Genomic DNA, 12281 nt, shown 5'->3' on the forward strand with positions numbered 1-12281 from the left:
CTTAAATTCACATGGAAATAACACCAAAAAATGCTTTAACTTGCTTTTTATTTAGATTATTTTTCTATATGAGAGCCTCAGTAACACCTTTTTAAGATTGCTTCCCTATAGCAGTAAATTCTATGGATAGGGCTTTGGAGGATTATTTTGATCCAACACTTCATACAGTCTGCCCTCCACCCCTCATATTAGGAGACTAAATAAGCCTTAAGCATAGTCATAGCATGTAGAATGAGTAAGACATGAATATAATATTAAAAAATTAGTAAAACAGCCTACTGAAAACAGTGTTTAATCTGTTGTCATACTAGAAGTTGCCTTATTATGAAATGAGGATAAAGTAAATGAACATTGTGGTGAGAATTCTAGTTCAATGATAATTGTTGTGGGTTTGTTTTTTCTTTTTAGATATACTCCACTTGATTATGCTTTGCTTGGTGAACACCATGAAGTGATTCAGTTCATGTTAGAACATGGGGCTCTGTCTATAGCTGCCATACAGGATATTGCTGCTTTCAAAATTCAGGCTGTCTACAAAGGATACAAAGTTAGAAAGGCTTTTCAAGAGAGGAAGAATCTTTTAATGAAACATGAACAGCTGAGAAAAGATGCTGCTGCCAAGTAAGTCTGAGACTTGAAATCCACTCCAGCAAATAGACATTTGTCATAAGTCTGTATATATCAGTGTATGATTTTATCTGTTACTCATCATCATTTATTGTTCCTCATAGTAAAATTCATGAAACCATAGGAAGCATATAATGGATTTTTTTCCAAACACCTGTAGATGGAAATTATTTTCCAGATAATCCTAAATTATATAACAAGATTTATATAATATACAAGAACAAGGCAAAGTACCCAAAGCTGAGAAAATAGCAGCATCCATGAACCTTTACCTGATACTCTGTATGATGATAAAAGGGCTTGAAAAACATTTATCTCTCTAAGGTAATGGAAATAATTATTGACCTATTAAGTTTTTGATATCAGTTTTGAAAAAAAAAAAAAAAAGTAGATGACAAAAAAAAAACCAACAGGAAAAGCCTGGTTTAATAAGGCTAACTTACTGTTTCACAGGAGAGGTTGTGCTTTTCTAGCAAACTGAACTCCTGGATTTTATTTGCAACCTCTGTCTTAGCAATATCATTCTCTGCATTTTATATTTTCTGCTCTTGAATTAGAGCGTTACCATGAAATCTTTATATTAGATTATGGATAACTAATATGTGCAGTTCAAATAGTTATTTGTAAGTTGTGTGTGTTCATTCTGATTGAGTTTCTACCCTATTTAAATGAGTTAATGGTAGCAGTGTGGTGTAATTCTAAAATCAGAAGGTATATAAATGATCATCAAAATACTTCACTTGCTTGGGCTTTATCCTTAAGACTCATAATATGAAGAACAAATTAGCACCTGGTTTCTCCTGAAGAAATCTGATTCTGGAATGAAAAAACATAACAGTCTAAAAAGACTTCTGCATGATTTTGTAGTATTGTTTCTGTAAAGAGAGGTCATATGAATAAACAAACAACAAAATGATTGCAGGGGTATTTTTGTTGCATCTGTGTATGATAGACAGAGTCAGCTGCACTGTGCTCCATTTCAAATTCAGTAGTTCGATGTTGTTCATAACTGGCCAGTCTGACTTTCATTGGGTTTGAATGCTATGGTTATACTGGTTAATAATTGTTAATGCCCAGTAAGAACCAAAGCTAGAAATATCAGGTAACTAACCTCTTGCTCACATCTTTAAAGTTGTAACTTGCAGCCCTCCTACTACTTGCCTTTTCTGCTGAAGTCAGCAGGATTTAAACCCATGCATGGAGAAACTGCCTTTGAAAATGTTCTGAATATCTTACATATTTCTTTTTAATTTGGAGAACTTTGCTTCTTGGTGTGTGGTCACAACTGACTTTACCAAATGAGGTCATTCTATTCTTTGTGATGACAGTCATTTTTAGAAGAATCTGTGATACCCCATCTAGAAGATTAAATAAAAAAGGATTGCCTCATGGAAATTTGGGGGGGGGGGGGGGGGTTATTATTGTTTTCCTTTGTGAGTTTCTGATGTACGTTATGAAACTTATGAAGCTGTTGTTGATTTGTTTGAAAACAATAGAAACAAAGTCTGTGTACCAAATACCATAAAACCAGAATTAAAATACAATTTGACTGTACCAGCAAATCAAGTTGTCACATAACAAATTTTATTTAATTGCAGTGTTATGATCTGTAATAAACTGGAGGGGACATTATGTTGTCATCATTCTGCATACCCATCTGTGCATTCCACAGCTAAAATTGGCCAGGGTGTTGCTACATACAAAAACCTAATATCCCCATGGATGTTTAAAAATCCACTCTCCAGATAAAAGTGGGAATCCAGAATGATGGTGAACTCCTCTATTGATCATCCCCCACAACGATTTCACTGTATGTATTTAAAACTTGCTTCATAACATGTTATTGCAGAGAGTCTGACTAATATAAATCATTCCTAAGTCTGCATGTTTTTAATTTGTCTGTCCTTTTTTTTTTTTTTTTTTTTTCCTTAACAAAAACTCAGCCAACATCTCACACCTGTGTTATCTTCTGGTAAAGTTACATTCACTTCCTTCAATGCCTGTGAATTATTTCTATACAAATATATTGTCCCACGTTGAACAAACATATATCAAAGAAATGGTAACATATGAAGTGAAGATTGATGCAGGCCAAAACAGCATGCACACTATTATGTCACTGAGCAAAGAGACATATCAGGAGATCAGTTTGGGTAAGCAGGGAAGCTGTGACTCATTGAAGCTCAAATGCAAAAAGACAGTATACAGGAGGTGGAAGGAGGGGAAGGATGCAAAGGAAGAGTGTAAAAACTTTGCTTGGACATGTAGGGATGGTGTCAGTAAAGCCAAAACTGAAATGGAGTTGAGGTTTTGAAGGGATGTCACAGGTAACAAGGTGAGCTTCTGCCTCTACATTGATAGTAAAAGGCTGAGCAAGGAAAATGTGGGCCTGTTGCTCAATGGTGCAAGTGATTTAGGGACAACAGACAGGTGTGGCAGCAGTACTCAATGCCTTCTTTTCCTCAGTCTTCACCAAGAAGGTTTGACAGGCCTCTGTGCTTAGAGAAGTGGTTCAAGGAGGAGAACTGTCAGCTGTGAATGAGGATTAAGTCAGGGATCACTTAAGAGAACAGACAAGTCCATGAGACCAAATGGGTTGCATCCAAGGGTGATGAGAGGACTAACTCCTTAAAAGGCCACTTTCTGACATCTTTGAAAGGTCACAGATGCCAGGGAAGGTCCCCAATGATGGAAGGAAAGTAAACGTTACACCCAACTTCAAAAAGGACCAAAAGAACAATCAGGAACTGCCGACTGGTTGGCCTCACTTTGGTCTCTGAGACACTTATAACAGGCATAAGTTGAAAAGAGAGATTTTGACTGGAAATGAAGTTTTTTCACTCTTGGGATAACTGAGCAGCAGAACAAGTTGCTCAAAGAGGTTGTAGTCTCCATCCTTAAAGGTTTTCAAGACCCAACTGGATAAAACCCTGAGCAACAAGGTCTGGCCTCATAGTTGACCCTTTTTTGAGCAGAATGTTGGCGTTGATGACTTCCTGAGATCCCTTCCAATATGTGTTAGCTTATGATCCTATGAGCTTCTGGAAGAGGGCAGTGTTGATGGGATGTATAAGCATTTTAACAGCCATAAATGTGTCAATGTAATAGGTGCTCTTCTTCATTAGGAATGAAAGTAACTGTTCAATAGGTGGGATGGAGAACCTGACAGGAGGGAAGCAGTGCTTTAGGAGAGTTAGCACAGAGGCAATCTGGGAAGGAGGCATTTAAAAAACAGTCAGAGGTAAAATGATGGACTTTTAAAACTTTTTACAAAGAGGCTTTTGTTTTATTTTTTACAAAGCCAGGGTTTAAAGCATATTCAGAGAAAACTGATGTCCAATGTATTGGGTTTTGAAAGGGCTGCAGAACTCATTCATCACTTGTTCACTTCCCTTTGAATTCCTCAGAATAAGTTCCTGAATCCATACTTCCGTTTTTACTAAGTCTTTTGGATTTCATTTGGACCAGTTGGAGGAAACTGATGGAGAATGTGGATATGAAAGGGAAATGGATAAAAGTGAGTAAGTAACTCATGATATCTAGGAAGAGAAGAACAGCAAGACAATAAAACAGTTCCATTAAGCAGCCTTCAGTAGATTTAGAAAAATGTCCTAGCAGAAAGAGAGTACAAGTGTATAATGAGATTCTTCAAAAAACTGGAAGTAAGGTCTGCATGCTGAGAAAAGATAGGACATGTAGCAAGAGAGAAAAATAATGAGCTCTTCACCAACGTGAAAAGGGAAAGAAAGCACTTAGAGGAAATTTGGTGCAATTACTAAAATTGAGGGTAATAATAACATACAATGATAAAATTCAACAAGTTGATACACAGAATAAGAGCAACTAGCAAGGGATGTGAGGTATCAGAATAAATCCTTGTAAACATACACGTTGTAAAAGGAAGAGCAAAGAAATAATTTGTTCACAAGCGATGCTAAGAAGGCTAAAGTATTCTATGGGGTTTTTTGCTTCAGTCTTCCTTAAATGTCACCATTAGCAAATGGAATTCACACTAGTAATGAAGGGGAGCAACGCAGGCTAAAATACTGAAACAACAGTTTAGAGACCAGTCAAACGAATGAGATTATTTCAGATCAGCTTAGCCTGATAAAATTCATTTTGAGGTATTTAGAAAATTGAGTCATAGAATCTTAAAATGGTTACCCTTGAAAGACCAGTGGGACTGGAGAAATCATGAAATGAGCAAAGTGTCTGCATTCTCAAAGGGGAAGAAGAGGAGTCTGTAGACCTATAAACTTCAGTCCCAAGAACCACAGACTTGTTGAGGTTAGAAAGGACCTCTTGAGATCATCTAGTCCATCCCTGCCCCTGCTCAGACAGAGTCAGCTAAAGCAACTTGCCCAGGACCATGTCCAGTCAGGTTTTGAATATCTACGCAAATGGAGACTCCACAACCTCTTTGGGCAACCAGTTCCAGTGTTTTACCACCCTCACAGTAAAAAAAAGTGTTTTCTTGTGTATGGATAGAATTTAATGAGTACTAATTTATGCTTATTGCCTGCTGTCCTGTCAGTGGGTGCTACTGAGAACAGTAGCACCATCTTCTTCCTTCCCTCCCATCGTTATTTATAGTCATAGATGAGATTCCCCCCCGAGCCTTCTCTTGTCCAGGCTGAATAGTCCCAGCTCTCTCAGCCTCTTCTCATACAAAAGATTCTCAGTCCCTTAAGCTTCTCCATGGCCTTTCACTGGACTCACTCCATACCTTTCTTATCCTGGAGTCAAACTTCTATGTTATTTGGACATAACAAAGCAAGAAATGATGGCTGGTCTGAAGAACAAATTATACATCCTTATGAGGATAGATTTAGGTTAGACCTAAGGAAGAAACTCTTTCCTGTGAGGGTGGTGAGGCACTGGAACAGGTTTCCCAGAGACGTTGTGGCTGCCCTCTCCCTGGAAGTGTTCAAGGCCAGGTTGGACGATGCTTTGAGCAACCTGGTCTAGTGGAAGGTGTCCCTGACCATGGCAGGGGGGGTGGAACTAGATGATCTTTAAGGTCCCTTTCAACTCAAACTGTTCTATGATTCTATGATATCAAACCAACTCAGTTTTCTTTTGTGACAAAATAACAATTTTTGTGGCCATGGAGAAACAGTAGCTGTTATTCAGACTTGCCTGAAGTTTTCATACTTCCCCATGTGCCATTCTCATTAGCAAAGTAGGGCAATGCAGCATGACTTAAACTTCTATTAGACAGGTGAAAACTGCTTGGAAGAACATATACGAAAAGTAGTTCTTAATGGTTCAACTTTAACCTGGAAGTGTATATTGATGAGATTTCCACATAAATCCATCCTGAATCTGATGCTATGCAGTATTTTGATTTACAAAGTGAAATGTTAAATTTGCAAATAGGACCAAGATGTAGAAGACTGAAAGCACATGGAAGATTAAATTAGAAATCAGAATGGTGTTAAAGTACAGATGGGAAACAATTGAGGAAAAAATAGGTAATTAGGTAAGTACTTCTCTACACATTTGGGAGGACCAACCAACATAGAATCAACTGGACAGAAATTAACTGTGGTTTTAGCATTATTACGGACTATCTGTTAAAAAGTTGTAGTAGGTCAGAAGCTGAACATGTCATAAGTCAACAGTGTCATGCTTTTAAAAAACAGTATCATGCTAGATTGTATAGCAGGAGGTGGCTGTTTATACAACATGAAATATAAGACATCTTGGTCCACATAAAGCTTCAGCAGTAGTAGGATCATACCTGTTATGATTTTTTAATTTAAATTTTTAATTAAAAAATAATCACTCTAAAAATCAGTTACGATTTTTTAATTATTTTTTTTTTTAAAGGATAACTTTAAAAATGCTCTCCAGGCACATAGACTTGTTCTAAATTTACAACGTCCTTCACAGAGTAGGTACAAAAAGCAAAGTGTTCTTAACAGAATAGAAGAGGTTGGATTCATTTTAGCAAGATCAAACATTCAAAGCATCTCTGTGTCATCACAAATGTGTAAGGCTGAAACTGTTCATTTCCATCTGCTGAAGGCTTAGTTTCTGTTCTTTCACTTTTGTAACGGAATACAAATTTATGACCAATCAGGGCAAAATTCTGTTGCAATTATATGGAAATTGTTGTCCTGACTGCTCTGTTATCACCATCAAGCTGTAGCTGTCTAATTTTAGAGCCCAAATTTGGATCCTGTTGAGTTGCCAGAACCTCCTAAGAATGACAGAGAGCCCTTAAGTTAAGAACTTGTCTACTTCCTCTACTTGTTCATGAAAGGTAGTTTCTCAACTTAGGCAACAGTAAAACTTGGAAATTTTAATTTCAGAGATATCCTTCATTGTAATACAAACAGTTTCTGACTAAATAAAGCAAAACACATGGGGAGGTTCGTAAGTATTCAGGAGTCTGTTAGTCAGCTAAGCTGTACTGTGACAACTAGGATGATGCTCTATGAATAGGGAGCTTTGAAATCCCTTCCATTTATTATTTCTTCAGTTTACTCTGAAAAATTAGCATACAACTTTTTTAAAAAAATTCTCCCTTCTCAGTTTCTGGTCCTGTGACTTTTCAATAACTTTACAATTGGTAATGTTGCTGAAGTTATTGGTTTGAGTTAATCTGCTCATCCAAAGAGTGCAGGCCGCATGATTGTGTATCACACAACCCATCTCACACTTCTTTTTTAATACCGTGAATGGAGGATACTGGTAATAGGCTGCTTGATTCTTGTGAAGAAAAAAATTACTATTCTGTGAATAGTAAGATCTGATTTATCAGCTCAAATGGCAGAGTAATGGCAGTGAGATCCATACTGTACACCACACAGACATCCCCACATAATCCGGTTGTGGAATGCCGATATTGTTTGAAACTAGCCACTTCTTTCCGTGCCAGAGGGAATACTGAACCTCAGGCTGCCAGGAGTGTATTTTTTAGATCAATTAGCAGCTTTTCAGGTACAAAGTTCAATCAGCTGCTTCTACAGAGCATACTTGATAAGAGAGTACTGACAGATAAAGTTAAGGCTTCTCCCTGGCAGCTCACACTGAAATGACATATACTGGCATTGATACGACTCACAGGAACTGAGGATGGCATGCTGCATAACTAACCTGTCATATGCTGCGCTGTGAGCTAATGTGTCAACAGTCTGCAAACTATGTTGTAGCATTGGAAGCAAGTTAAAATACCAGGCAGCTACATGATACGACATTTACCACCTGTCTATTCCAACAGGAAAAGTGTCACTTCATCTTACAATCAGTGCTTAATTTATAAAAACAAATTCAGTGGTACGTAGGTATGTAGTGTTTGCTGTGTGCTATTGTGTTTATTCTGCTTTATAGGAAAAAGAATTGAAAAGGTAAAGTGCAATGATATCCCACTGTATTTCAAAATAGGCTGCAAAGCTTTATTCAACAGATGCGCATTTCCTAACCTTGTCCAAAATTCTCTTTTATATCTACGCTATTTAAGAGATGCACGACTTCTTTCTTTTTTGAAAACCAAATGGCATAATTGTAATGGCGTACTATGTGCATACAAGTTTTTAATTCACATCTCATATTTTCAGTATTTATCTTTTCTGTAATGTATAATCTGTTTATGTAAAATAAATTCGTCATCTACCAATCATAAATATATAGCAGCAAGTTAGTAGCAGTAGCTAGTTTGAAGTTGGTTTATAATTGCCTGTATTATGATGCAGGTAAGTCTGAAAAATCATTTTCAAAGAGACTATGTCTTTTATTTAAAAGTTTCCTGATTTTCAAATACAGTGCATTTCATTACTGCTTATATTAAAGCCTCGTTCATTACTGATTAAAACATAGTTATTAGTATCATATTTCTTGTCTTTTGACACCTCTTCAAAATCCTGCTTTTAATTTTTGTGTATGTAAAAAAAGCTAGTTTTCATTGTTTTCAATAAGGGAGTGTTTTAAAATCAGATTAAACCACTGAAAACTGAGTGAGCAGCTGGCTGATAGGGACTTAATTTGTTATTTTGGATCAAGCTAAGATGCTTCTATGCAATAGGCATCCATTTCTCACAAAAAAAGATGTTATAGTCAATGTTCTATTGTGGCAGTGTTAGGTTTCTAGAGAGAAATGTGTTCAAGTTAGATACACACTCCCAAGATTTTGTCTTTGGAATTCTTATGTTATTGACTATAATTACAGGAAACGTGAAGAGGAAAGTAAGAGAAAAGAAGGCAAACTACAGAAAGGGACGCAGAATATGGAGCAAAATAGATTTCGAGTACAGCAGAATCCTGCAAATAGAGAGAAGACTCCCAGCATCTCACAGTTACCTAATAAACCAATCGATACACAGAATAAGGGACCTCTGTCCCTCAATGCTTCACAAATTTCACCGGGGAGAAACAGTAGAGGTTCACCTAAAGCTTGTCACAACAAAGGGACACCGAAAGAGAGTTGTCTGTCAGGAGAGCCTCAGAGTGAAGGTCATAAAATCAGGCAAGGTTTGTAATCTTTTTTTATTTGTCCTGATGATCCTTTTTCTCCATGTCTGGGGGTGTTTTAAATACAGGACCTGTTTTACTCTTTTTGTATTTTCTTTTTTTGTTATTTAAGTAGTTCGTGTAGGATAGAGTTAGATACAGATTCTTTTACTGTGTGTGTTCATTCAACTGAAGTAGTCAGAAATACCAGTATCTACAATGTCTGTGAAATACCTAAAATAGGTGCGAACAGGTTGTTGGTAGTTGTTCTATTCTTTGCACTGTTTGGAGAAAATAAGAATAAAGATATTTGGAGTATCTATGGGATTCATGAAGAATGTTAATGGAGAAGTTGTAACACTTGGTTTTTAAACAATGTTAAAATGAGAGTAAAATCGTTCTAAGTGGCATCTCCAGCATACAGAGCTGTTCAGCCAGCTTCATTACCCATGACAGGGTACTCCCGTGATCTGTCTTTGAAGTCCTCTTGTTGAGAACATGCTAGGATATTTTTGAAGTGAGACTGTTTTTAGAAATTGTACTATGAAACAGTGTTTCAAACTTCTTTGTTAGTTTTTTTTGCCCTGCTCCACTCTTCTATCTGTAAATGCTTTTTCAGTTTATCATCACTTCTTGACCACTCCTATATTAGTTTTTGCAAGATAAACATTTTAATAACATTTCAATCAGTTCCGACTTCAATCAGTTAAAGGAGCCCCTGGCTCAAATCTTTCAAAACTGGTCATGTAAAAGCATCTTTGTTATCATTAGAAGCAAAAATTGCATAAGTAGTTCATTTAAGGTAAGTTGCAGGGACTCCTTCTCAGATGTAAAATTATTGCTAATTCCTCTGGAAATTCTGATAATCAGAATATTATAATAATCCAAAAGAAAATAAAGTCAAAGAGCTACTGAATCATTTTACCTAGATTTCTTTAGCTTTTGCATGGAAGTGTGTTGGTAGACAGAATACTTGACTGTATTGTCATAGTAAAAAAAGACATATATATCTTAGCCTAATTTACACTGTGATATCTAAGTGTGTGTTAAAAATTCTAGCAAGCTTTATCTATATGTGTATTAACTTTCTATTAAAATATTCAGATGGCAAAGTAAAACCTGCAAGAATAACCAGAAACAGTGGTTGCCAAATGAAAAATGGATAGTTGTAATGAACATAATGAGGAGAAGTTGGTAAGTATTGAGAAAAGGGAAAGGAAAAAGAAAGATGTGAGGAAGATTAGAAGTGAAGAGAGACAAGAAGGACAAGAAGAGAGACAAGAAGGACAAAGGAATTATAAAGGAGGAATGAACAGCCTTTTCTTTTACTGACTATCCATTCTTTGCCAAAATCTTCCATTGGCTATGCCAATGGAAACTGCATTGCATCAGTCAGACTCCCACTGTTTCTTGGAACAAATATAATGGTTTTGCACGGAGAGAATGACCTAAGGAAGTAGGTAATAGGTAGTCCATGGGAAACATGGGCTGTAGGGTCAAACTGACTACAGAGACCAGGACTGAATTTGTCAAATTTTCTGCAGAGGATTCTAATATTGATACTTATGTTTGAAAAACCACATTAATATTCAGTTGTCTGCACTACCCTTCACAGTAACCTAGGGAATTCAAACCAGCAGAAAATGCTAGCAGCGTGTAGCTTGGACATTTGATCGAAGGCTTCCCTGAAGTTGGAGTTTTCCAAACTAGCTATGCCAGAATAAGTTTTCCATGTTGATAGTTTTAAAACTATATGGGCTATTGCCTGGAGATTTTTTGTGTTTCAATAGATCTTTAAAAGCAGAATACAATTTCTGCAAAAGATAGAATTTTAATTTTAAATAGAAAATTGTTTGCTATTGTTTATTATCTTTCTTCACCATGAGTGTTGAGCATGAAGAGAACAAAACCCTTTACTCAAGGGTCTTCTGAAAAGACATGATGTCTACTTCTTTTACAGCAAGACCATGTTACTGTCAGAGATTGTCAAGAAATCCCTGTCTTGCCAATCCAAAAAACCTGTGTTTGAAATAAAATGCTATGCCATTTTTACATAAGCATTCTCTTTTTGTTATTGGAATGCTGCCAGGAAAGTTGGTGCAGTAAGGATCAAATCATGAAGTCCTTTAATCAGTTCTCATTAGGTGTTTTAATCAATCCTCTTGTCACCAAAACATTAATGGACTTCATTGGATGCTTTATTGAAATTAAATATAAATTTAGATCCTGTGGGCTGGCACTTAGAAAGATTTTCAGCATTTGCAAATTGACTTTTTGAATCTGCTAACAATATATGAAAACTGTGATTTAGCTGGTGGGTCTATTCTGATCTCTTCTCCACTCAAATCTTTTTTATGCATGTTGTCTTATTTGCCTTAATTATAGTAGCAACAGATAAATTCTTTATTTTGCTCTGTATTTGTTATTGCTTGCTCTTCCTATCTAAGAAAGTTTATTTCAACCTCAAAAAGTAATCTAGAATACTTAAATGATGTTTTTTTCCATTCTCCAGTTATCCAGTTGTTCAGATTGGGAAGTTTTGCACATTCTACTTTAACAATTTAAATGTGCTACAGTGAATGCATTCTTCAGGCTGTATGTACAAAAGAGGTAGCAGGTTTTGGTGAGTTCAGAATGACAAGGTCATTTTAAAAGGCTGTGCTCTTTTTCCTGTGAAAATTAACTTCTTGGGAGATCAAAATAATGTTGTGACAGTGCTGGAAATTCAATACATTTGAGTCGACTGTCAGCCCTATAACATTTTTGCTGATGGCACTGGCAATCTTGTACTTGGCTTCATTAAGAGTGGGATTATGCCCACAGAAATCTTGGCTTCAAAAGGCACATTTTTAAAATTGTCTATTCCCCTGGTGTGATGAGAGAGAGAGAGAGAGAGGGAGTTTCCATCTTCATTCTGAGAGATAAAAATACTAGATTAAAATATTTTTAAAATAATTAATAATATATTAAAATAGATTCAAATATTTCTTCCCTGTCCCAGAACATACAGGGCTACTTACCCATATGACAACCATGTGTATGTCAGAGTAACCTCTCTGCCCATATTGACCTGTCACCATGATAAATCTCTGTTGGAGACATCAGTGATGATAATCCTAAATTCGTTCTGTGTAATCTGTTAATCTGCCATATTCTGTTATCAAATGAAGGGAGTATCCTGTAAAAGTGTTACAGGGATG

At 36.3% G+C, this 12281-nt stretch overlaps 1 protein-coding gene across 4 annotated transcripts in view; it reads left to right on the forward strand.

Annotated features, from left to right (window-relative positions):
* The window catches only part of INVS (inversin), a 98911-nt gene that overhangs the window by 73241 nt on the left and 13389 nt on the right, over window positions 1-12281 (forward strand). For all 4 annotated transcript variants that reach the window (XM_074899347.1, XM_074899348.1, XM_074899349.1 and 1 more), the window contains 2 exons: window positions 409-621; window positions 8801-9102. In XM_074899347.1, coding sequence (XP_074755448.1) covers window positions 409-621; window positions 8801-9102 — 515 coding nt within the window. The remainder of the gene's footprint in view (window positions 1-408; window positions 622-8800; window positions 9103-12281) is intronic.

This window comes from Athene noctua, chromosome 2 (genome assembly GCF_965140245.1).
Source record: "Athene noctua chromosome 2, bAthNoc1.hap1.1, whole genome shotgun sequence".
In the NCBI taxonomy this organism is placed as follows: domain Eukaryota; kingdom Metazoa; phylum Chordata; class Aves; order Strigiformes; family Strigidae; genus Athene; species Athene noctua.